General features: G+C 46.7%; 1 protein-coding gene across 1 annotated transcript in view; it reads left to right on the top strand.

The window, feature by feature from the left end:
* The first annotated feature begins 2,801 nt into the window (after window positions 1–2,801).
* LDLRAD3 (low density lipoprotein receptor class A domain containing 3) overlaps window positions 2,802–26,991 on the top strand; it is a 217,892-nt gene continuing 193,702 nt past the window's right edge. Inside the window, exon 1 of the mRNA XM_088017586.1 lies at window positions 2,802–2,877. Within this exon, the coding sequence (XP_087873712.1) occupies window positions 2,832–2,877 (46 nt within the window). The 5' untranslated portion in view covers window positions 2,802–2,831. The remainder of the gene's footprint in view (window positions 2,878–26,991) is intronic.

Raw genomic sequence — 26,991 nt, 5'->3', positions numbered from 1 at the left:
GACCCAAGGAAGAAGCTGCTTCGACCATTGTGACTCAGCCTTAGAAGTTACCCAGCGTCACTTCCACAATACCCTAGGATGTGACAACTGGAAAGAGCACTGGAGCATATCCCAGACACTGTGCGTTTTACCCGTGATGTGGCTGGGGCCAGCTGTGTGGAGTGTTGGGAAAATGTAGGGAGCTGTAGAGCATTGTACCAGTGACCCAGAAGAACCAAATCCCTTCATCTCTCCGTCAGCAAAGGGAAGCCATGTTGAAAGCACACATCCAAGGACAGAGTGTGTCCCTTGGTAAATAAGTAACAAACGCAATCTGGTTCTGATTTTTATTAAACCAACTGTGAAAAAGACTTGCAATTGGCCCTCTGTGACCTGAACAATTAGCATTAGAACCTATCGTGCTTTCCAGAAACCGAATGCCCTGTGTTTTTGATGGGATTCTAAAGAACTGAGAAAGAGGAGAGTAATGAAGTGTAAAGAGTGAGTTCCCCTCCGGCCCAGGCATATATGGGGAGGAGGTTAGGAATGATTCAGTATGAAAACAACTGAACTTAAAGAGAGCTTTGCATTTGTTCAAATCATTTCAAGGACATTAGTACATTTAAAAGAAGTGAGAGAATGAGAGAGAGAGACATGTGGGAGTAAGCCAAGTACACTAAATCATTCCTGAAGTTGAAGTTCATGTGCCCAAAAGGAACCTAAGGAAATAAGAATGTTGGTGGTGGGTCAGATCCGTTGTCCTATATTCCTAATGGTTGAAGGCAAGTGAGCAGCTGACAGAGAAATTACTTGCTTTCTTGGGTATCACTAGCAAAGGCTAGGGGCTTCCTGGAAAAAATGCACATATCCCCTATACCTGAAGTCTTGCACACAATTTTAGGAACTTTAAAACTCCCTGAAGCTCATGGGATAGTCACTCTACTGTTCATGGATTCCAGGATATAATCCCTGAATGCTAAATGTTTTGGAGAATTTATTTATATTTTCCATACTAGACAAACTATTTTGTAACATGGAACTTGCTAAACTTTCCTACATCACATCACATTTTCTCATTACTTTGAACTGTCATTGGTATTTTTAAATTTTGAACTGATCCACTTCAGCTGTCATGTTTCCAGATTAGAGCTGACAATTAAAACGTCACTGAATCTGAGCTTGCCTCCATGCATCCCCAATGTGATGTGGGATTCCTGGCTACAGTCTTCCTGATTCGTCCTCCCAGCACCCACACCCTCTGAACTCCTCCAAACAGGTATGACTTACATACAGTATAATTCACCCTTTTTAGGCGTGTCTTTTAGGAATGCAGTTGCATAGGTTTTGACAAATGTATAAAGTTCCCTTGTGCCCCTGTACTCATCTCTTTCCCATAGACCCAGACCCCGGTAACTAGTGATCTGATTTTGGTCTCTGCGGTTTAGCTTCCCTCCTCCTCCCAGGTCTTTTTTTTTTTTTTTTAATTTTTTTAAAGATTTTTATTTATTTGACAGAGAGAGACACAGCGAGAGAGGGAACACAAGCTCGGAGAGGGAGAAAGGGAGAAGCAGGCCTCCTGCCGAGCAGGGAGCCCAATATGGGGCTCGAACCCAGGACCCTGGGATCATGACCTGAGCCGAAGGCAGATGATTAACGACTGAGCCACCCAGGCGCCCCTCCTCCCAGGCCTTCTGAATGGAATCACACAGAATATACCCTTTGGGTATATTTGGATTCTTTCTCTTAGCTTGCTTTTGGTATTTGCTCATGTTGTTCCATTAAATGATATCATACAATTTGTTTATCCATTCACCAGTGGATGGACACACGAGTTATTTCCAGTTTTTGGCAATCATATTAGTTTTTTTTCTTTTTTGGGGGGGGTGAACTCGCTGGGGCAGCAGGACTACTCTGCAAACTGTGCAAAGTTACACAACTTTACACATTTAGGGAGGGTGAGGGGATGCAGAGTTGTGCACTGCATTCTTCCACCATCTAAATCCTTTGGCAGTTTTCACTAATGCTTCTTGGAGCTTCAACTGCATTCGAGCAGCTGTTCATTTTGCATCTGGGCGTAAGCCTTTACATTTTTCTTTTCCGCGAATCGGGGCCCCAAGGTTCCACTGGTATAGGTATTCGAGATCCAGATGAAATAACTCTTTAAAGGTGTTAGCTTCCCTCCTCCACGTGTGGTTCTCAGATGGCAGTCTCTCGGAACCACCTAGACGCTTGTCAGAAAAGCAGAATCTCAGGCCCCACCACAGACCTACGCGGAGTCCACATTTTAACAAGAAGCCCAAGTGTGTCAGACGCATAGTAGTTTGAGAAGCACTGGTTGGTATTCCACTCTTGCTACTAAAAATAAAATGCACATTTTCTTGTAATATTTGGCCCTTTCTTCCAAACTTTTTCTGTCTCTCCCTGGAGTAAACTAATTTTGTAGTTAAGAACTCCAGCTTGGGTCTGGGGGAGGGGGTGAGCGCCCCATCCTCGAGGATGGAGGAGCTAAGAGAGGAGGAAAAAGAGAAGAGACGAGGCAGAGAACAGAGCCAGGTCTGTTGGGAAATCCTCGCAGCCCAGGCGGGAGGCGGCGAGGCCAAGGCGGCGGGGCACTCGGCGGCCGCCTCGGCGGCCCCTGCGGCCGGGAACGCGGGACGCGGCGCGGGCGGCGGCGCGCGCGGCGGGGCGCGGGCCAAAGTCGGCAGAGCGCGGCCGGCGGCCGGGCCGGGGCGGGCGGGGCGCGCGGGCGGAGGGACAGCGGGGAGGGCGGGGCCGGCGCGGCGAGAGGCGGGGTCAGCGCCGCGGCCGCGGGGGCAGCGACGGCGCCGGGCAGCGGGAGCCGCGGCCGCGCCATGTGGCTGCTGGGGCCGCTGTGCCTGCTGCTGAGCAGCGCCGCGGGTGAGTCGGAGGGCGTCGGGCGAACTTCCTGCGGGGCGCGGGGCGGGGGCGCGGCGGCCGGGCGGCCATCGCGCGCCCTCCCCGCGCCGGGGCTGCGTCTCCCGGGCGGGCGTGCACGGAGGGCGGCCCCCGGCGCCGGGCTGGCCGGGACCCGGGCTAGGGGGCCGCGGCGGGGTGCGCGCCGTCCTATTGTGTGGGCGTGCGGGCCGGCTGGTGCGGAGTGCTGTGTGCGCGGGTGGGGCTTTGTGTGCAGCCCGGCTCCGGGGAGCCCAGCTACTGCCTCGATTGGGCGTAGCTCCAGTGTGTGTTTGTGTGTGTGTGTGTGTGTGTGTGTGTGCGCGTGTGCGCGTGCGAGTGTGTTGTGTGTGTTGGGGAAGGGAGGAGGGGACGGGAGGGGAGGGGAGAGAACTCCTCCTTGATCCCCTCTCCCCAGCCTCCCTGTGCTCCGCGCTGTGCGAGCCTCTCCAGGGCCTCTTCCCGCATCTCTCGCGTGCACCCTTGTGCCTCAGTTTCCTCCTTGGACGTCGGGCGGGTAACATCGCTGCTTCTTTCCGCTCCTTCCTGGGACTGTGTTTGGCTTAGGTAAAGAGAGATGAAGCAGGGCTGGACCTGGGAATTATTAATCTTTCCCATTGATCCTGGGAGCAGAACGTTTATTTGACATCTGACCACCCCGACTTGTCCCTCAGCGGGCACCCTGACTGACGAGGTGCCCATGGGAGTGCACCCGGGCTTCATCTGGCGGCCCTTTGAACCTGGCATCACCGTGGTGGTGCATCCTGAGGTCCTGGGAGGCAGCAAGCCTCTTTCCCTTCGTGACAGCGTGCTGTCCCCTGGAACTTTTCTGCTGATGTGGGCACGCTCTGAATTCCAGCCCAGGAGCCCTTCCTCCTCTGCCCTGGCCCGCTGGCCACAGCTGTCAGCTGCCCTCCTCGGCTCAGCCCGCCCCCTGACGTTTATTTCTGGGCAGCTGATGCCCAGAAAGTGGGTGACAGGGCCCAATGAACTTTCTTCAGCAGAAGCTTGCTTGCCTGACATTTGTGCTATCCACGTATCTAATTTATGCCTGATTTCCCCAAGTGCTTGTAGCTGTCTGCTGTGGAGGTGTTGGTGGTGCTGTGTTTGTTGGGAAGTTGAGGCTTGCTTCATTCTGAGCTGCCTGCCCCCCCAACATGTGCATTTGGAAAGAGAAATCTCCTACCTTCCTTGAAGTCCCCTGTTCTGGCCATCCTCAGAATCCACTGGGCAGCCTTTCCCCTCTCAGACTTATGACATCATCCCTGCTCCTGGAGACCCCATTTTGATGTGGGTTTGCTGTGCCTTCCCGTGAGTGTGGAATGGTGGTGGCTACTGTGGGTTTTCAGCCAAGTCTGGGGGAGAGTGCCCTGTTTCTCCTGAACTATCAGGCCACACCAGGGAGGGAGTCCAAGGGGGCATTGGCAGCTACAGGTAAGTGTGAATGATTATGTGGGGGCTGCTAGAACAGGCAGCTTTCTGGGCATCTCAGATAGGAAGACGTGCCTGAGTTCATGCTCTCCATGTACGGAGCCGGGATAGGTCCCATGATAATACCCAAGTAGGACAGTCCAGAAGCTGGCTGGCTCTTGTATGTGTCCTGAGTTGCCTGTGGCTCAGTGGAAACTTATTTTTTGCAGTTCCCAGTTGGTACTGGGTTGCTTTGGTGGAGTCTCCATGTCTGTAAAAATAACTGTAAAGTTAATTTTGTCCTTCTCTGGTCAATGCTGGTTATTTAATATGTGTGTACATATAAAATAGGGTTCAATAAACAGAATGGGGATAGAGAGATTGGGGGTCATGGAACTGCCTGACTTGTCCTGGTGGTGGTTTTCCATTCTCTGTGGTCACTGCACCTGTGTGGCTTTGAATCACAGTTGCTGGTTTAGAAACTTCTAGGCAGGTTAGGGTAGTGTGCATTTTTTGTGTTACATTAAGCGTCATCTTTTTGGCATGAATTCCGCATTGACCCACAGTGTTACCAGAAATAGGTTCGGTCATTTTTCTTGATGCCACTGGGTGCCCCTGGCCTCCCAGCCCAGAGAGAAACCTGTGTGGTTCAGTTTGCGGTTCATAGTGGGAACAGAGGCTCTACCCTTCTATCCCATATCCAGCTTCTTGATCCTCTTCTGGAAAGTTGAAACAAGAGAGATTATAAAAGCCAATACTTCGGACTGCTGACTCCCCTTTGAGAGTTTGTGGAGAAAACGGGGGTCTGTTGAGCCCTACTCTCAGTTCTGGGTCTTTGCAGGGCTGGAAGGCCACTGACATGTCAAGAGCAATTTGGAGGCCTTTATTATTCAAGAACTTTCTCAGACACCTCTTTGTGTTTTCTTTTTCTTCCTTTATGTTGTTTGTATCAGGGAAGTGAAGCATCGATTTTTAGCTGTTATTTTTTTAATGTGTCCTGTGAGAAAGACTTGGCCCATCCAATGTCCAGGTTTTCTTCACGTGGTGGATTTGCTGGGTTTCAGCGCACAAATGGTGAGACATGTCTAAAGGTGGCCATGCCCGCAGGTAGTCAGCCTCACCTCCTCCTGGGCTGACCTTGGCTACCACTCCCTGACATTCTCTTTCTGTCAGTGAACCCGCTTGATTTTAACCCCATGTGTACTCCCAGGAGTGTGAGTACTGACCTTTTCTCCTGGAAAGATCTACTTAATGGCGTGAGTGGGTGGGTTGTATTATGATTTTTAACTAGCTGAGGAGCCTCGCGGGCCAACCCCGGTAGAGGAGACTGGGCACTGTGCACCCAAGTACAAATAAACACACCTTGTTGCTTTTCATCTTCAAAGAGAGGGGACAAAGGCTCCCTCCTGGCCTGTGAGGGGTTTTTATCTGATGGCCCACTTAGGCCTCTGACCTTGATAGGCGTGGGGGAGGAGCAGCAATGTGAGTAGGAAAGGGCAGGGTGGTCAATTCCGGGGCTCCAAGACTGACATAGACACCTTTTTTTTTTTTTTTTACCACAGTCCCCAGGGTACCTTGAAAGTGAGCTTGTATCTCACCTTCATGAACATTTTAGAGAATGTTGGCTTTAGGAGAGTTGGTAGTCAAATAATCTCACGTTAAAAGACTTGACCTTTACAGCCTGGTCTGTTTGCATGGGCACAGGGAGTAAAGGGGACCCCATATTTATGGCACATGTATGTGTGAGATGCTTTGCTTGCCACTTTAAACGCATGATCTTGTTGAGTTTTTCCAAGGATACTGTGTGGCAGGAAGTCATTTTATGGCTTAAGAGATCCTTTAGACCCAGGATGCCAGAGTGAGGACTGAAGCTTGGATACTAACTCTGGCTTATTGTTTGCAGGAATCATGCACGCAGCCTCCATGCCTTTCCTCCTACTTGCTTTTGTGAATTTAACAGTCAATGAAATTGCTTCCATAAACACCCCTCCTCCCTGAATCTGTTCACTTTGTGGTCACTGCTGTGAACTTAAGCGGTTGGTGTTCATGGGAAATACATAAAATAAATCTCAATCCTTGAGGAAAGATGGAACTTTTCAAAATAGCATGATGTATGTATGCATGATGGGGAGGCATTATGCTTGGCAGGAAGATACCATGGGCCACGGTTGGATTTCTTGCCCTGAATTGTAGTCACTTGGGGGGTTTGTTTTCATTCATTGAGATCTCTTTGTATATATTCCCCCTTTTCTTTTCTTTTCTTTTTTATTTTTTAAGTAGGCTCCACGTCCAGTGTGGAGCCCAACTCGGTGCTCAAACTCACAACTCTGAGATCAAGACCTGAGCTGAGATCAAGCACTGGATGCCTAACCAATGGAGCCACCCAGGAGCCCCTTCCCCTTTTCTTATACATTTATTATATTTTACAGTTAAGAAAATGAAAGCTACTATATGACATGGACCGATGGAACTAGTCTTAGTGATGAGATAGTCCCCGGGGACAAATTTTGTTTTTTAGATCCCCCAGGAGCTAATTTTGGTTGTGGTGTTTTCTTGTTTGTTCTCTTTTCCTCTTTCTCTCTTTAGAAGATTTTGGAAATGCTTGGGCCATCTGGACTGGGTAGCTTTTTTTTTTTTTTTTTTTTGCCAGTGTCTATACCTAACCACCAAGGAGATTTTTAAGATGGTCGCTCCTGTGTGTGTGTGTGTGTGTGTATGTGTTGTGTAAAGGGGCCTTTCTTTCTTTGTAATTGTTGTAGAAGAATCTACTCTTTTGGATACTGAGGAGTGCCTTTAAAAATGTTGGCTGAGAGAGCGGCCAGGTACTTTGAAGATGCAGCATTTGCTTGTCGCATCACTTGCTTGACGTTGAATATTGCTTACTGGGATAAGTGGACTTCTGTGATACAGCGACTGCTCAGAGGGATGGCAGATGTTTGTTTCAGGCTGGGCTGTGAGAGTTTCTGGACATGGTTGTGGGGATGGGGTTGGTCTAGTGCAGGGTTTCCCAGCCTCTGTGCTCCATTTTGGGCTACATAGTTCTTTGTTATGGGGACTGCCCTGCCATTCCAGAATATTTAGCAGCATCACTCGTTCTAGATGCTTCCTCCTCCTCCTCGCTTCCCGTAGGAGGTTTGGTTTGTGCCAACCAAACATGTCCCCAGACGTTACCAAATGCCCTCTGGGAGCGCAGTCACCCCTGGTTGAGAACCCGTGGTCCAGTGTGAGTAAGCCCCCTCACCATGCAACTTGAGCATTGTGACTGCTCATCCTAGAAATGTCTTCTAGATGCACTGGGTCAGGGTGGCCTCCTCCTTCCAAGGGGTCTTTTAATCATCTGGTTTCTGCTTTCTGTTTGCACCGCCCCACAAGTTCAGTGGGAAGGTACAGTCGTAACTAGACATGCCCAGCACTGCCCCCGTTTTCTCTCACTTCCCCTTGTATCATAGTGAAAACTTCTGGAATTTTAGACTGTAGATTCGGTTCTCTGGGGAGAGACTCCGCAAGGAAGGTGACGGCTGATGACCGAAGCCACCTGGTTCCCTGAATGTTAAACCGGGGAGGCTCGCCCTGCCTGGAAGTTAGCCTTGGGAGCTGTGTGTTGAAATCTTAACCCTGGAAGTCCCCCTTCCTCCGCTCTACAGAGCAGTCATTGTTCCTCTCTGCGCCCCTTCCCCTCCCCATCATTCCTTCTCCCTTCCCATCAAAGGGCTTTACAACTTGAGTCGGTTCTGCAGGTGGCAGGGAAAATCATCGGCACCAGCGGCAAGTTGGTTTGGGGGAGATTTTCATCTTGGACTTTGTTCTCTGAAGTCTTTTTTGAGTTAGGCTCTGTGTCGCTTTAGAACACTTGGATTCCTTTAAGACACTTCGCCTTCCAGCTGTTGTTTCTCTTTGTTCTGCGTCCAGCCTCCCTCGAGTGTTTTCCTTCTTCCTCTCTTCAGACCAGCAGCATGCATTGTCTACTGTCTTTTGTGCAGGAAAAAAGGAGGCACCATGAGGAGGGATGCCGGGCTGGCAGGGGACAAGTACATGTGACCGCAGGTCAGGCACCTGTGCCTCCGATCCCGGCCTCTTCCGAGAGCCTTCCAGTGAGGAGGAGCTCTAGCTTCCCAAGCACGCCAGTGTGGGTTCCCTTTCATCTTTGGATCAACTAGAAAATTCTTTTCAAGGCTTTATTGGGCTCTTCATCAGTGCGGTACCAGATTGGCCCCGTCCACACACTGCGCTGTGCTCTAGGGGCGTGAAGCTGTGTCACACGTGTTCTTTGCCCTTGAAGCACCAGATGATCTGATGAGGGACATGGAGTTGTTTACCTTCTTTCCTTACCTGGGAAGCACTCTTCTGCAAGCAGTATCTCGAAGGCATTCATGAATGGGAAGTGTACTGATGCATCCCTGACCGTGATGGGAACAGAGCTGCAGTGACGTCACAGAGCCTGGGCGCATGTGGATATGGCATCTTTGGGGATATTTAATGGGTGGGTCCTTCCTGAACAGGTTTCAGAGGTGCTTCTTTAGCTTTCCAGTTAGAATATTGGGACACACACGTTGGTGTTCTAAGACTTGTGTAGGTCTTGGCTTCTGGGATTTGAGGGTGACATTTCTTCTGTGGCTTGTGAGCAACAACCTTCTTTGTTTATTTTCTTGTCATCTTCTTGAATTGAAAACACGACACAAATAACACATTAAATACCTGCTCATTAAAAAATTCAAACAAAATAGGATCGTTACAATAAAACATTAAAATCTTCCTTTGTCTTTCAGTTACATTCCTCTCTCCTTTCCTAAATTACTGTTAACTGGTACCTATCATTTTAGCCCTAATAGGGATTTACACACACACACACACACTCACACACACTTTAATGAGCTCATACTTGTTTGTATTTGTAGCCTTTTGACTTGTTGTTTTCACTTTATGTCCTTTTCATGTAAATACTTAAATACCTATTTTGTCACTTCTGCTTTGAGCTGGTGAATTGGTTACATCTGCTTCCCACCCCTACTCCTGTTTGGACAGTTCAGTTATTCCAAAGCATTTGGCATTTCCTCTTTACAGTAAGGCTTCAGCTCTTTGTGAGTGTCTTCCTCTGTTAAGTGCTTTATTTTTTTTTTAAAGATTTGTTTATTTATTTTAGAGAGAGAGCGAGAGAGAGAGCAGGTGCTCACCTGCGCAAACAGGGGAGGGGCAGGGGGAGAGGGAAGAGAATCTCAAGCAGCAGACTCCCCGCTGAGCATGGAGCCCGAAACGGGGCTTGATCTCATGACCCTGAGATCACAACCTGAGCCGAAATCAAGAGTTAGATGCTCAACCAACTGAGCCACCCGGACGCCCCTCTCTCTTAAGTGCTTTAAAGTTCTTGGCTCTTTTTTTGCAAAAAAATCACAGAATTGCAGTCATTTTCCCAATGACAGATATTTGCTTCCCTATCACTAAATTTACACTGTTTCCTTGCCTTTTTGTAGACATGATAATTTTTCATTTCAATGCAGAATTTTAGAGTAATCTTTTTTTTACGGTTTTATTTATTTGAGACAGCGAGAGAGGGAACACAAGCAGGGGTAGTGGGAGAGGGAGAAGCAGGCTCCCGCAGAGCAGGGAGCCCGATGCGGGGCTCGATCCCAGGACCCTGAGATCATGACCTGAGCCAAAGGCAGATGCTTAACGACTGAGCCACCTAGGTGCCCCTAGGGTAATCTTTTAAGAGACATTCTGAATAGCAAATGGATCCAACCTCTGCCATAGTGTCAATGCACAGAACTGGACAGAAGTGAGGACATCATGAATGGCTGTGACCATGTTTACCCAGGTACTGCCAGGACCGATAAATCACAGCATCTGTCCACCCGTGCTGTCACAAGATGCTGTTGGCTGTTTGAGCACATCTTGATTTCAGAAATGTTTTAATACTAAAGATAAATTAGGCACGTTCTGATTTCAAAGGTGTTACAATACCAGAAGTATGAATCTTCTTGACCATCTTTCAGTTCTTATATATCTATCCATCTTTTAAAAGCAGCTTTAAAAACATCTTCTGGTATATGTATATACCATAATTCATTTAATGCTTCCTCAGTGCATGAATCTTACTTCATTTTCAAGCAGTTTATTCAGGTAGGTGGTATGCCCTGCCATTTTATAGATGAAGAAACTAGAAGGCTAAGTAATTTTCCCAAGTCCACAGCCGATAAGAGGTGGTTTCAGAATTGGCACATAAGACCCTACAACTTGGACCTGTACTCTTCACCACTGGCTTTACTGCTTTGGCATTAAATAGATACTCAACTCAAGTTCACGTATGCTAGAGGAAGGAAATGTACTCCCTAGCTTGTGCTAGACAGTTCCATCATTGGGTAGTGATGTCAGTAATGATTCCATGCTTGTCGTATTAGAATGATGTTAGAGATCCATCAGAGTCAGTGGGTGTCCTAGGTTGATTTTATTCAAGTGGCTTGTCTTTGGCAGATTTAAACTGATGTTCTGCCACTCCTCCCTATGGAGAACTTGTCATTTTAGGTATCTAAATTGGCCTTTGTGGAGGCTTGTTTTATTAAAAGGAACAATAACAACAAGCAAAGTATCTCAACACCGGGAGACTCGCCTTTGAATATATTAATGATGGAGACTTTTTTCTCCTCTGTTGATGGAAATATTCTGTGGGAATGCCAACCTGAAGCAGTTTCTTTTTGGTCCGTACTTCCCTCAAATACCGCTGGGTGCCAAAGATAAAGGCCCACTGTTTATAAAGTCCAGAAATAGGTTTTCAGACAAAAATAAAGGGCTGATTATAATGCTTCCTATAAAAAAGAAAAAGTGAAGTTTTTTTTTTTAAATTTTTCTGACCCTGAGCTTAAAGCTTGTATGGTTCACATACGGAAGAACTTTTTCTGAACTCGCATTGATATTATTTATTGTGGAAGGTGAAATGTTAATGTACTGCACCGGAAAGAAAGTAAAAAGTAATTCGCCCCATCTCGTTGCCTCAAACCAAGGGCCTCTTGTGGGCAGTGGGTCGTGCCTCGTGAGCAAGTAATGCCACAGGCCTGTCAGGTGTTAATAGCTCTAGGCAGAGCAGGGCGAGCCTCAGGATTCCAAACTCTCCCATGTCCTCTCCTTTTCATGAGTCATTGTGATATCAGGAGACGGTTAATTGGGTGAATTGGCTGGTGCTCAGATCCAGCTGTGATTTTTGACAGACAAGTAGCTCAGTGTGAAGACGAGGTTGTCTCTGGCCTGGAGAGAGGCCTGGAGAGAGGCCACGGAGAGGGCGGGCAGCCATTTAGCTTACTCTGGAACAGGCCTTTGGGAACTGGGTGCTGGAGGGACATGGAATTTATGAATAACTTGATTGAGGAGACTTGCAAACCCAAGGAGCCAGTGTTCCACGTGGGACACTTGTGTGTCTCTTGGCATAGAGAAATGAAAGCATAAAGGGTGTTTGATTTTATTGCATTAAAATCTTTGCTTGTTATTATAAGGCCCAGTGAGGTTCGCTTTGGGGATATCAAAAGTGCATCGTCTTTGATGCGGCCCTGGAACTTTCCTTCAGTCCCAGCCTTGAATCAAAGCAGTGTTCTCCGGGAGTCACTAAACTAATTGGACGTGGCTGAAAAAGGAGTTCTCGTCACACTTTAGCTCCATCGTCAGTTGAAAGAAAAAAAAGCTCCTCAATTGGTTTGGAAAGTTCTAAATATAACTTGTTTTTTATTATAAAAATAAAATGGGGGGTTTGGGGAACAATGGAAGGGTGACTAGGAACAAAGGGAGTCTCATCAGAAAAAAATCCCAATGCTGTAAAAAAGTGTTGATGCTGAGAGAAACCAGAACAGAACTGAAGAAAGGGTTTCAAAAACAGATTTTGTGAAAGCATCAGCATAAACTTGACTAAAAAGCATGATAGTAGCACATGAGCCTGTCTGGCTGGCAGGGCCTGGGGAAGCAGGCCTGGAGAGAGTTGGTGCTAACTACTGTAGACGAGATGGGGTTGAAGACATGGCCTGTGTCAGGAATATTCTATATGAGTGAAAGATAGAACCAGCCTTGGAAGTGTTAGAGAGAAACTGTACATCCTGGTGGGACCTAGGATGGGCAGCAGTGATGCAGTAAGGTGGAGATTTAGCATGCCCCAAAGTCATTTATGGTGCCCAAGGAGGTGGTAATGACAATACAGGAAAAACTAACAGAGATTGAAAATATGATAGCGATGCCCAGTGTTTGAATTATAAACATATCAGAGGAGTTGGAGATGCTCAGACATTGGAATATATAGATTTGGGGAAAGGAATACTGCCCAGCATCAAGGAGAGAGTATTGGGATCTTTTGAAGGTACTCATAAAATGTGACTCAGCCACAGTCCTCAACAGAAAAAAGAACTCTTCCTTTCTTGTGTGTGATTAAAGTTCCATGGGGCAGAATGGGGTCAGGCAGGTTCCTTGACGGCTGCCTTGGTCTGGTCCAGCCTCTGAGTCAGTGCTTGGCATAATGTCAGTCACACAATAGGATATCCCGTAAGTTTCCTGGAAGGAATGGAGGTGACATGAAGAACATGGACTGTGATTTTGAAGAAGAGAAGCAGGCAAAGGAAGAATGAACCTTCTCTTTCCCTGGTCAGGCTAGTTGTGCCCTTTGGTGGCACATGATTTCTACTCTGGATTTTGGAATGGTCTCACTCATTTTCAAAGACCTACAGAGATCTTTACCAGAGATACCCGTGGCTTAAAAAAGACAAAGAGAAAGAGGTCTTAGACAGGGAAGCAATGATCACCATTTTAAAATCAGGGGATGAATTAGACATACGTTGTGAGGCTAGCGTGTGGCATATAAAAGGGTTTCGGACAGGTCAGTAAAAACTGCTCTGCATCTTAATTCCATTTGAAGGGAGTTTGCATAGTTTGCTTAATGAATAGGAGAAGTTACCAGGAGGAAAAGGTGAAAACAGTTGTGTTTTGTAAAATATCACTGTTAAAAATGTGAACTAGTAAGAAACTTAATGTTATCTTCTGGCCCAATTTCAAAAGAAATAAAAATTTGCTGCTGAAACCACATAAATGATTCCAGAAAGGAAGTACATTAATAAATATAATCAGAGAAAAATGGAGAGTGATATAAATATATCAGTTATAAGAATCAATGGAAAACAAACTGTCACTAAGTCTTACTGAAAAAAAAAATCACCCAACTATTCATTGTGGGAGACATAGTAAAAATCAAGAGCTAGAAATAGAATGAAAAATTAGGGAAATAAAATCCATTATGCAAGGGCTACTTTTATGGCATCAGATAAGTAATATCATAGCATTAAGCATTAAGATAGATAAACAGGGTTACTGCATATAGCTAAAGTTTCATTAAACAATGAATATCTGATAATCCCATATAAAAAGACATGAAGAATTAGGAACATAATTAAAGGGTACTTTAATTCATAATTGTGGAAGGTTCTTCAAGTATAAAATGAACCAGTACTTGCCAAATTTTGGAAGGTTAAAATACTTAAAGAATACATAATTTTAATGTTTCAGAGAAAATGTCCATGAGAGGAGAGAAATGTAGACCGAAAGTGTGCGGGGAGTGGTGGGGGGTGCCTGACATGTTCCTCTGGATACTCCCGGCAGGCGTCCCTCCACACACCTGCTCCCTGGGCTCGGGGAAATGTTTGCTAACGGAAGCTGTGGGGATAAAAAGTCCTCCCTGTTAATGAGATGAGAAAGTTGATTAAGCTTCCAGTTGGGCTGAGCAGGTCTGACACCACGGTGGCTGCCCAGGGCCGGTGTCTGTGCAGGAGAGTTTCCAAGGGCAATTTAGGGCCTGCCATAGGGATGGCCAGGAAGGCTTTGAGAAAGTTACTGAGAAGGAAAGTATAGTTTTGCTTTTACAGATTAGCAAGCATTGATAGTTTTTAAATTATGAGCATTTTCCTGGTTGAGTAGAGTGTATTTTCTCCTTTAAGATTACAGCATAAGGATTATCGTGTATAACTTTGCTACTCAAAGTATGGTTGGCAGGCCAGCAACACCTGAACCAGCATCACCTGAACCAGAATCTATACTTTAGCAGGATCCCCAAATGAGGGGCGCTTGGGTGGCTCAGTTGGCTAAGTGTCGGACTCTTGATTTCAGCCCAGGTCATGATCTCAGGGTCATGAGATCAAGCCCTGTGTTGAGCTCTGCTTTGGGCGTGGAACCTGCTTAAGATTCTCCCTCTCCGGGGCGCCTGGGTGACTCAGTCGTTAAGCATCTGCCTTCGGCTCAGGTCATGATCCCAAGCTCCTGGGATTGAGCCCCACATCGGGCTCCCTGCTCCGTGGGAAGCCTGCTTAGCAGGAAGCCTGCTTCTCCCTCTCCCTCTCCCCCTGCTTGTGTTCCCTCTTTCGCTTTCTTTCTCTCTCTCAAATAAATAAATAAAATCTTAAAAAAAAAAAATTTTCCCTCTCCCCATCCTAAAAAAAAAAAAAAGAAAAAAACGAGATCCTCAGGTGATTTATGCACATATTGAAGTTCAGGGAAGTGCTGATGTGGTGCTGGGGTTATAGGCTTTCAAGGGAGTCAGCCTGGGTTCACGTCCTGCTCACCACCTTGACCTTGGCCAAGTTTCTTAAACTTTTATCAACCCACTGTATCTTCATCTGTAAATAGGAATAATAATGGTCCTTGCCATGTGGAAATAGTTTAAATGAGATACTGCACATAAAGCATTTAGCTTTTACAATTGCCCACTAAATGTTAGTTGTTTATTTTAATAATTATTCAGGTTTATTATAAAAATTCGGGGAGGAATTTAGAAAGACACAAGTTACAGTGCTACGGACTAAAGACTGTTAACACATTGGTTTGTCTTCTTCTATTGTACATATTTTTGATCATGCTGGGAATGTATTTTCATATCGTGCTCTTTTCACTTGTGAATATAGCATAAGCATTCTCCCTTGTTAAACTCATGGGGGGCAACAAATGGTCTGACATCATTTGTCACCCAGAATGGCTGGGTGTATTCTTGATGTTGGCTACAAAAACCACCTAACCCAATCAAGTCAGTGGCGAGCTCTCTCAGCTCATTTCCTTGTCTATACATAGGGAATGATATAATCTGCCCCATCTAATTTTATGTGGTGGTTATGATCCCATGAGAATCGTGTATTCAAAAATACCTAGTAATAGGTAAGATACTGTATGTTATTGTAAGTTGATGGTGTTAACATGTAGGAAAAACCAAGAAACATCATTCCCCATTGTCTCCAGAATTCCACTTCTAGGACTTTATCCTAATTAAATAGTGTTGAGATGCGTACAAACATTCAGCTACAGTGATGTGTGTGGCAGCCTGGTTTTCAACGGTGAGACACTGGAAGCAGACAAAAGACTCATTAGAAAGTGAGTTATCCCCTCAAATGCTAAGATACTATGCAGACAGTAAGACGGATGCTGTAGAACTGCTCTCTTAATAAGCCACCCACTAGCCACATATGGCTATTTCACTTTAAATTGGTTAAAATTAAATAAAATCAATCAGGAATTCAGTTCTTCGTTCATACCAGGAAGATTTCGGGGGCTCAGTAGCCTCATGTGGCTCTTGGCTCTCTTTTTGCACAGCTCAGAGGCAGAACATTTCCATCATTTCAGAAAGTTCTTTTGGATGACGCTGCTCTTGAAGAATAGTTCTTGCATGGAAAGAAAATTCTTATGAAACAGAATGATTCAAATTTGGAGGGAGAGACGGTGTGTGTGTGTGTGTGTGTGTGTGTGTGTGTGTGTGTTGTAAATTGCCCCTTGGTGCTTGGGGGGACACCATGGCATTTCCTAATTTTTCTAAATTTAGGCAAATCTGGCCCTGATAGTCCCCACTCATCAAACACTTGAGATTTGGTGCAAGTTGGTTGTTGAATCCGCCTCCCCCTGTAGGTTCTCTCAGGACCCTGGGGACCTGACCTGGGCTTTGGTGTTGCTATTGCTTTTTGTTCCAAAGGCTGTTGCCTGGCATCGGACCTATTTATCTACCCAGCACTTCAGTCCATTGCTTCACAGGAATTCACTCCCCATACATTTCACACAGTGATTTACAAGGGTTGGGGGGAGAGGAAACCTCTGTGCTCCCTTCCCCATTCAGATTGGTAGTGTTACTGATGGGGGCAGGGAGAAGGCTGAAACCATTCCACAGTAAACAGTAATAGTAATAACAACAAAATTCCTCTTGATTCACTTGGAAGTCTGGGCTCTGCTTTTGTCTGGCTTGTGGGTCCTAGCGGGCACGGTGCCGGAGGTACCTCTGCAGAGGTAGTCCCTCCATCCCCTGGCCCTTCCAGCAACTTCTGTGCCCAGGCACCCAGGCCTCAGCAGGAATACTCCCTTCACCTTGCCAGTGGGGTCAGCTGAAACAAATAACCCTTGCTCTAACTTTCTTGGAGATGGTATTGGTGCCCAAGCGATGCCTGTCTCCTGTTGGATTTTTAGAAATGATTCTGAGAAGGGATGGTGGCTTGCGGCTCATTCCTTCCCCCACAGCTAAATGCAGCCGTTATGTGTGGAGTGTATGCCCTTGTTTACTGTCTGGTCCGACTGTTGATTTAGACCGTGTCTGTGTTTGCAGAGTTTCTCAAAGAAAGTTTCCTCTTCACCCTTCAGGACCCTGCCAGTGAATCTCCTTGTCTAGAAAGTCGTCCTCCCGTGTTTGACCCCCAACCACAGAATTAAGTTGACTTTTTAAAAATTTGATATATGGATATGCTGCATCCATCACCTCACAGAGTTACACATTTTTTTTTTCTCTTATGATGAGAAGTTTTAAGATCTACTCTCTGAGCACCTCTCAGACACACATTATGGGGTCGTTAGCTGTCGTCACCATTATTATAGTTTGTAGCTTTTGACCACTGTCTCCATTTCTCTACGCCCACCCCTGACTTTTGTCAACCACCAATTTGTTCTCTATTTCTATGAGTTGGGCTTTCTTTTTTTTAGATTCCCCACATAAGGGAGACTCCATACAGTATTTTTCTTTGTCGGACTTATTTCACTTACCATAATCCCCTCATGGTCCATCTGTGGCTTTACAAGTGGCAGGATTTGTTAAGGACTGAGTAATATTTCATAATCTCACTTCCTGACGCCTTCCCCTGCCTTGCATTTGCCTCTGCTTTGCATTTTGTTGGACTCAGTGCATGGTATTCCAATTTATTTGTGCTCATCCCCTATACTTGAGTGGTTCTTAAACCTAGATGACTATGAGTAACCTGGGTGCTTTAAAATAACATGCTGTTTTAATTACTTTAAATTCTGGAATCTTTCAAACATCATAAAAAAAACTCCGAGAATAATGTAACAGATACCAATGTACCTATCATGCCAATCGGATTTTTAACGTTTATTATTTTAATTCAGGGTTGTTTTTTTAAAAGAGAGAAGCAGATACAGATCTGATCAAAGACTTCCCCTCATCTCAGGACTTTGTATTTTGCCCAGAGGTCACTGCTGTCCTCAAGCTGAGGTATATCCTTTCTGTTTATGTTTTAATCTCTTACCATGGTTGTGTGTGCCTGTCTCCAGTGCATAAATTTTCAAGTGTACATAAATGCTATCACACTGTGTATATTTTTCAACTTACTTTTTAGGTATTCTTACAGTGTTGGGGTCCATCCATGTTGCCATATATAGATATAGTTTTTTTTTAAGTAGACTCTACACCCGACGTGGGGCTTGAACTCATGACCCCGAGATCAAGAATCGCAGGCTCTACTGAGCCGGCCAGGTGCCCCAGTATAGCTGTATGTTTTTAACTGCTGTAAGCTATTCCATTGTATGAATATACTGCACTTTGTTTATTCATCTCTCTCTTTTTTTTTAAAGATTTTATTTCTTTGTCAGAGATAGAACATAAGCAAGGGGAGCGGCAGGCAGAGGGAGAAGCAGGTTCCCCACTGAGAAAGGAACCTGATGCGGGACTCGATCCCAGCACCCTGGGATCATGACCTGAGCCAAAGGCAGACGCTCAACTGACTGAGCCACCCAGGTGCCGCATGTTTATTCATCTCTTAATAAGACCTTTAAGCTGTTACCACGACCGGCCCCACTGCTGTGGAAATCCTGTGCACCAGAGCAGGACTTTATAATATTCTCGAGGTAGAGTTGCTGGATCAAAGGGTTTGTGCATTTCTAACCTGACCAGATCTTGCCAGCTCACCTTCTGAAATGGTCCTACCCTCCTCTGCCCCCATTAGTGGTTTACGAGAGCACCTGTTTTCACACATTTCTCCTGGTATTTAGCATTTAGGGTTCTTAGTTTCCCAAAGGCACAAAGTGGTTTTAATGTCCTTTCCCCTAATGACGAGCCAGGGGAGTGTGGCACGCCGGGCCGGGGCCAGGCCTCAGCCCGTCCCCCACTCCGCCGCCTCCATTTGGAAGTAGATGGAGAAGCCTGAGGGCCTTCCGCAAAAGCTGTTTTGTGTTGGTGTGGCAGAAATTTCCAGGTCTGGATCTCCAGCTTTTAGGGCTGGCTGATAAGGTCTAGTTCTGCTAGAACATTCTAGTAGAATGTTTCCTTTTGACATGGATTCAGGGTGTCAGGGTGCTTCTCTGGCACAACATCTAGAAGGCAGGCCCGTGCTTGACTCTGTGACGGCTGCTGAGACCACAGAACCGAGAGTGCCCCTTGGTGAGCAAACCAGCAAAGCCCTGGGGAGCCACTTTCTAGACCCCACTGCTGCCGGAGGTATGGAGCCATGATGACCCAGAAGGCAGGCTCTTGAATCAAATGGTCTGGGTTCAGATACTGGCTGTTGACCTTAGGCTGGTTGCAGAGCTTCTCTGTGCCTCAGTGGGCTCTTTAACCCCTGATGAGGATACTGCCAGCCTCATGGCATTCTTGGGGAGAATGGACAAGGCCATGCCTGCAAGGTACCTCTTAGCGCATGACTTCATCAGCACTCCCCACATGCTTACTAATCCATGCTCTGAGACTGGGTTTGAGGGCTGGGAGTGTCATTTATGTCAGAATCCCCAGTGCCTACACGGAAGCGGGTGTTCAGTGAACATTTGTTGAATGAATATGAGTTTCTGCCTACGTATGCGCATCACTTTGTACGTACAGCAGGTTACGTTAAGGCTTTTGAGTTTTATTCTGAGAGCTATGAGGGTATTTCTTTTTTTAAGATTTTATTTATTTATTTGACAGAGAGAGTCACAGCGAGAGAGGGAACACAAGCACGGGGAGTGGGAGAGGGAGAAGCAGGCTTCCCGCAGAGCAGGGAGCCCGATGCGGGGCTCAATCCCAGGACCCTGGGATCATGACCTGAGCTGAAGGCAGACACTTAACGACGGAGCCACCCAGGCGCCCCATGAGGGTATTTTTAACTAGAGACTATTGTGATCCCATTTGTACTCTTAAAACAAGGGATGAGGACTGTTGGTCCACTGGACATTTATCAGTCCTAAAATTTCATGAACTTGAAGTGAGGTTTTTCTGACTCATATTCACATGACTTTTAAAAAATATATTCTTCCCATTTCCCCCCTTCCTGAGATGTTTCTTCCCTGCCTTCATGGTCTTTCTGAAGTACATTCAAATGGCTTTCTTTCTATCAGTGGCTCTGAAAATACCTAAGTATTTGGAGTTTGCCCTTGGGCTGGTCTACCAGTTCTAGGGGGTGGTCTCCTACCTGACCTGGGATATATTGAAGGGTCAGTGCTAAGTGTGATTCTGGAAGCAGGGTCCTGAGAATTCTGGATATATTAGAGTTCTGCTGCACATTCAGATGGCTCACCTGGGTCTGTGGTACTGCTGTAGAACACTTTGTCCCATAGTAAGTTTTGTCTCGAAGGGGGTGTGCATACCCTGCGGAGCCATCATGCAGGCGAAATGACTGATGGTAATTTTCCATATGTTGGTTCCGTGCTGACTTCAAGGGAATGAACAGCTTGCTTCAGGGAGGGTCATTAAGTTTCCTGGGTTCTCTGGAGCACCTCCTTTTAAATGAGTTCCTAAGATGAACTGAACAGCCTCAAAGATTTTGAAAGAGAAATACCCTTTTTCTAAGTACATTTAGAGGGACTGTTTAAAGGAAGCCCTGGTTGTTCCCTTTTCTATTTAAAGAATTTTCATTTCTTTGAGAAATGGAGGATGAGAGCAGAATGGGAAGAAATGGAAATCTCCATGGACTTGAGTTATTTGCACACAATGAGTACTGTAAAAAGGCCATTTAGTAGATTTAGAAACGGGGGGGGGGGGGGTGGTGGTGGTGGAGGGGGGTGGAGGGGGGAGGGGACAAAACAGAGTAATAGGCTGGCTTTGTAAAATAAGTAAATAACACTGCCACTTGGAGAAGGTGACTTGGATAAAGGTAGGAAAATAATTTGGTAAAAATTAAACCCAAAGAAGACAAGCGAAACAACCTAGAAGTCAGAAGTACAAAGTTGTCAGTGCTGATGGGAGAGCAAAGTAGTCAGAATTGTGGGGGGGAGGAAGGGCCAGGCCCCAAGGACAATGGATTTAAATCCCATTGGATTCGAATTTTAGTTACTGTCCACAGGCATTTCCTGAGATGTGGGGATGGAAGTGTGTGTGTGTGTGTGTGTGTGTGTGTATGTGTGTGTGTACACAGCCCTGTATATATATGTGTGTGGGTATGTGTAACCATATTAACAGTGCTAGCCGTGGTCCTAAGGAGGACATTTCACTTGGGACACAGGAAGTCTTCATCCTGTATCAGCATGTCTGTTTTATTTTTTATTTTTTTATTTTTTAAAGATTTTACTTATTTGAGAGAGAGAGAATGAGAGATAGAGAGCACGAGAGGGAAGAGGGTCAGAGGGAGAAGCAGACTCCCTGCCGAGCAGGGAGCCCGATGTGGGACTCGATCCCGGGACTCCAGGATCATGACCTGAGCCGAAAGCAGTCGCTTAACCAAGTGAGCCGCCCAGGCGCCCAGCATATCTGTTTTAAATAAAATGATAGATCGGGGACTACATCACTGGGGCTTTTCAGAACAATTATTTATTGTTCACTTCTCTGTAAGACACTCTGGCAAGTCCTGCTGGATATCCAGTTTTCCCCTGACTTTAAGTAAGGAGTGCAGCAGGAGAGGGAGAGCGTGCCGATGGATAGGTCTCAGTAAGGCGTGGTGTAGTAGCGTGGAGAGCCTTCCAGCCCCGAGAGTAGCAGAGACCCGATGCTGTGGAATACCGAGGAGGTCCACACTGCTTCTGCTGTGATGGATGAACAAGGATCGGGAAGGAGGTCCTGACGCGGGCTCGGAGGAAGGGGTGGGAGATAGGCTGGAAGGCCAGGCTCACATGTGCAGAGTCCCAGAGGTAGGAAGGTATGCGGTATAACTGGGGAACCCCAAACATGACAGCTTTGGTGGAGTCTCAAGGAGCAGTGGGAGCCAAAGCTAGAAAGAGGGCATACGCTACTACGACCACTCTTAACCGTGTTCCCAGTTGTAGGCGTTTCCTGTGTCCCAGGCACCACGGAAAATGCTTTACTTAAGATCCCTAGGAGGGGCGCCTGGGTGGCTCAGTCAGTTAAGCGTCCACCTTTGGCTTGGGTCATGATCTTGGGGTCCTGGGATCAAGCCCCGTGTCAGACTCCCTGCTCAGCGGGGAGCCTGCTTCTCCCTCTCCCTCTGCCCTTCCCCCCACCCCCCCTTGCTCGTGCTTGTACTCTCTGTCTCTCAAACAAAATAAATAAAATCTTAAAAAGAAAAAGATCCCTATGAGATAGGGCCTGTCACCATCACTACTTGACCCAGTAAGAGACTGATGCTCAGAAAAGCCAGCAGCTTGCAAGGAAATGGGCAAAGGACAGGCCGCGGGCTCTGGGCTTTCCCAGCTGGCGGCCCCGTGCTTTGCAGGGGGAGGGGGTGGTGGTGAGGAGCACGCGTGCCAGGGAGAGCTTGGACTTGTGTGGTGGCCACTGGGAGGACTTGGCCTAGATGGAAGTGGTGTAGCCAGACTGGGGCTGGCCAGCACGAAGGCTCCCATGTGTGCGAGTGCTAGGAGGGCCCGGCATGTGCTGTCAGATGCAGGCTGCCGGGGAGGGGCCTGGATTTGGCGACCTTTGAGCCAGCCATTTCCCAGGAATGGTGGGAGCCGAGGCTTGGTTTGTAAGTGAGGCTTAAGAAGTTGAGCTAGGGAGGAAGTGCAGGACACCAGGCGTCAGGCGAGTCCCAGACTTGGATTTCTGGACCAGTAAAATAATGAAAAACCCCGAAAGGGTGGGCTCCTGATGTTGGGTTACCTACTTTTATTTGATCAAATGAGAACAATGTAAAAAAAGAAAAAACCACCCTTTATTATTATATCACTCTTTTATACAGGAAATCACATTTTACTCCACAAATGTAGGAATTTCTCATCCTCAGAAAAAAAGATGGTCTTTTAAATGGAACAGTTTACCTGTAGGGAGAGTTCCCAGCAATGGCTCCTGAATGTCTGAGATTGTCGCTGACCAAGTGACCAGTGAACACCTTGCAGCGGACCTGGTTCCCATACACAACATTTGGGTACCACTGGTAGAGGCTGTTTTGTTCCCAGGCATGACTTCGGGGGACTGGGAAGGAAGCTGCAGGCCTGAGGGGTTGGGGGGGTGGGAGGAGGCAGGTGCCCGGCGGCATTCAGGCTTGTGGGTATTTAGGATTTCGAGAAGGGTATTCTAGGGCAGGAAGACCTAACCATGTCCGCAGGAACTGAGGAGGGATCTTGTGACCACAGGAGCCGGGAGGAAAGCCAGAGAGAGGAGCAAGGGAAGAGTAGTGGAGGGGGCAGGCCGACCATTTATTTAGCACCTGGCAGGAAGGCATTAAGAGACATCTCTCCCTTAATCCTTTTAAGAAGCCTTGGGGTTGGGGGGCAGAGGTGCTGCTGACCCCTGTTTTCTAGGTGGGGACCCTGGAGGCACAGGTGTCCGGTGTCCCTGAGTTGTCTGACGGCGGGGTCTGACGGTGGGGTCTCGTAGTTGAGGTTCACATGGATGGAGCCTGACACCTTCTTTTATTTCTGCATGTGGGTCCCTAACTCTGGGATGGCATTGGCATGCCATTTGGGAACCTTTTCAACGACTCATTTAATTTATTTGGAGTAACCGTAGTGAGGTGTGGAGGCACTTCTGATTCCCTTGGGGACTTGTGTGGTTGGTCATCTTGTGACTTGGGGACCGTTTCAGTTTGGCGACACTCCTCAAGAGCAGAATCATCGTTTGGCAATTGGCAGATGGGATGACACAGATACACAGATTTCCATTTGGTGATGAATGGTCCTTTCCTAAAGGTGTCCAGTGTGTGTACCGCGCCTGGCTCAGCTTCACTCTTTTGTACGTGGGTCGGGGTCCTGGGATCCTTGCATGAAGGTGGCGGCTGGGGCTCCAAGGCTCTTGTTTGTCGCTCTTGTGAAACTGCAGCTCAGGGAGAGGGAGGGAGGTCCCCGAGCAGGCAGGATTCGAACCCTGGCCCCAGCCCACTCAGCCCAGACTCTTCTCGCCTCCCTTCGGTTGGAGGGGGGGGGTCTCTCTGTCACATTGGCGTGAACCCTCCCAGAGGGCTTCCCACAAAGTTCATAAGGGAATCTTTGAACAGCTGTACAAGGACGGTTTCAGAATTTCAGACATTTTCCTCTTTTAATGGAAGCTCTGTCTGACTAGTTGGTTAATGGGGGCCAGGTTCTCCCAGGCAACTCACTTCCTAATTTCCCAGCAATATATATGGAGAAAATCCACCCTGCAGGGAACTTATGACTTCACGAGCTCAGTCAAAGTCAGTCTCACCGCATGGGCAGCAGCTTTGATCGTCTTGATGGGTGTTTTGGTTTCCACCAAGGGGGGGAATGAAGAGAGGGGCTTCGCCCAGGATTTCTGCATCGCTTTGCTGGCCTCACCGTCTCGCCTGGCTCTCCTGGGAAGGCACAGTGTGCCTGCCCAGGATTCAGCCTCAGCCTGGGGCTTTATCTCCCCTACAACCTGAGGGCTTTCAGGCCTTTGTTTCTGGAAGTTGTTGCTGGGCTGGAAGGCAGCCAGATGATGGAACCAGAGGTGCACACCTTGAGGAAAGCTTTTTCTGCATTTAGAGGAGCCAAGGGGTCTCCTTCCTGGCAGACCTGCTCCTCCCAGGAGGAGGTGTGTGGGGCCCTCGTGCATGTGTGGGGTTTTCTCAGACAGACCCACTGATAAAGTATTTACATTAGGGTCTTGGTACCTAACCCTGGTTTGTTTGTTTTTAAAGTCTTAACAACACATCAGCCATAAGGATGCCGGCTTGTTAGCTTTTGGTTTCTTGCTTGCGGTTTTTGTTTTTATGAGGAGTGGAGAATCCAGGCCTGATCTTCTGAGAAGGAGCCTGCTGTGTGGGAGAAAACGAGTCCCTTGTGTGTCTAATAGTGATGAGGCTCCCGCTTGCCAAGCGTTTGCTGTGTGCCCCTGCCTGCAGTGTTCTCGAGGCTTTGCCGCATTCTCGCTGCCATCTTCCCATGATCGTCCAGGTGGGTTGAATTGTGTCCATAAAAAAAAGGTATGATCCAGTCCAGTTTTGAACACGACCTTATTTGGAAATGGGGTCTTTGCAAATGCAGTTAGTTAAGAGTAGGTCATACTGGATTAGGGTGGGTCCTGACTGCAAGGACTGGTGTCCTTAAGAGAAAGGGACACACAGACACACGCTGAGGATGACGGCCACGTAAAGACAGTGGTAGAAATTGGAGTGACGTAGATACAAACCAAGGAATGCTGAGGATTGCCAGCAACCACCAGATGCTAGGGGAGAGGTGAGGAAGCATCTTTCCTGTAGCTTTCAGAGAGAGCACAGAACTGTGAGAGAGTAGATTTCTGTTGTTTGAAGCCATCTGGTTTAGGACAATTGGTGAAGGAGCCCTAGAAAACAGTGCAGTAGGGATTACCTAGAAGGGTATTAACCCCATTTTGCAGATGAACAAACCAAGGCTCAGAAGCGTTAAGCATCCTGCCCCAGGTCACTCCGCTTCTGTGTGGAGATGGACAGATGGGGTGATGGCATGATGGTGCTGCCAAGTCCACACCTTCAAGTGGGTGACTCTCTGATGCCCGCTATTTAGGACCCCTGGGGTTCTTCAACTGGAGACAAAGACAGAGAGTCTCGAGCAGGGGAGTGTGGGGGGATCCATCAGGGTGTCTTAAGGGAAGAAAGATAGAGGACCAGAGGAAGCACAGGGGCTTAAACTTGTCTGTTAATGGTTTGTTTTTAAATTGGCGATACGTATAATGGTACAAAAATTGAAGAACACATAGTGAGAGCATAGTTCCCTCTCTCGACCCTGCTGTCTTGTTACCCAGTTTACTAGTTACCAGTTAGTTATACCAGTTCTCCAGCCCAGAGGAAACCAGTCCTCAGATCCTTGTGTGTTCTTTCAGAGGTAGCTGTTCAATATAGAATATATAACATCTAATACACAGATAGAACATTTGTAGGGTCTTTATATCATGGGGTATGTGTATAAAAGTGTGTGTATATAACATCAATTTAATGTCTTTATATCCTACGTGCTTTTCTACCACTTGCATATTTTTTTTTGATTTGAGTTTTGTTGTTTTGAAAAAGAAACACAACCAGATGGTATGATATTCATAAGGTACCAAAGAACACACAGTGAGAAGTCTCCCTCTTACCTAATCCCCAGCCACCCCTCATCTCCTCCCTGAAGGCACCTGTTTTCTGGTTATTCTTGTTGTTTATTTTCTGAATATATCTCAGAGATCTCTCTGTCAGAACAGAAAGAGCCGCCTCATTTATTTTTATGGTTTATGGTATTCACGGCATTCTGTTATGTGGCTGTACCATAAATTATTGAAGCTATCTGCTGTTGCTAGCTAGAATGACTTACATCTTTGCTGTGACAAACAGTGTTCTATTAAATAGCCTTATACATAGGTTTTTTTTTTAAATATCTAGAGAAGTGGAATTGTTGAGTTGAAGAGTTAAGTGTGTTTGATATTTTGATGGTTATGCTGAATTGTCCTCCAGAGAGTCTGTTCCAATCTCCCTGTCCCCAGCCATAAATGAGGGTGCTGATCTCCCCACTGCTTTCCAACCCACTGTGTTAGCAACATTTTATCGCAGTTGGTGCCTTATTTTATTTCTCTTATAACGAGTAAGCATCTTTTCTTTCTTTTTTTGCGGGGGTGGGGAGTGAGAGTGCGAGAGAGTGGGGGAGAAGCAGAGGGAGAGAGAGAATCTTAAGTACGCTCCACGCTCAGCACAGATCCTCACATGGGGCTCTATCCCACAACCCTGAGACCATGACCTGAGCCGAAATCAAGAGTTGGATGCTTAACTGACTGAGCCACCTGGGCACCCCTGAGTGAGCATCTTTTCTTGTTAATGTGTAAGAGCTACTTTAATTTCTTATCATTTGTGGTAGCTAGTTTTAAGGAAGTTAACCCTTCTGTGATATAAGTGGCAGATAGATTTTCTCACTTTAGTTAGATTGATTCATCCTTTCTAGATGAAGAAATTCTAGGTTTTCATGTCACATGTAGGCCCTCCTTGCCCAGATTTACATATTAAAAAACCCCTCATGTTTTCTTCTTTGAATTCATTTTTCATATTTCAATCTTTCACCCATCTGGAATTTATTTTGGTATCATGTGTGAGTCAGGGATCCAACTTTATTTTTTGCCAGGTGGCTATCTGTGTGTTCCATTCATTTATTAAATAATCCCTTCCTGTCCCCTGCCTT

Source organism: Eumetopias jubatus, unplaced genomic scaffold (genome assembly GCF_037043125.1).
Source record: "Eumetopias jubatus isolate StellerSeaLion01/CBP00866 unplaced genomic scaffold, mEumJub1_p1.0 scaffold_13, whole genome shotgun sequence".
Taxonomy (NCBI): domain Eukaryota; kingdom Metazoa; phylum Chordata; class Mammalia; order Carnivora; family Otariidae; genus Eumetopias; species Eumetopias jubatus.
This window is presented reverse-complemented; position numbering and strand designations above follow the sequence as displayed.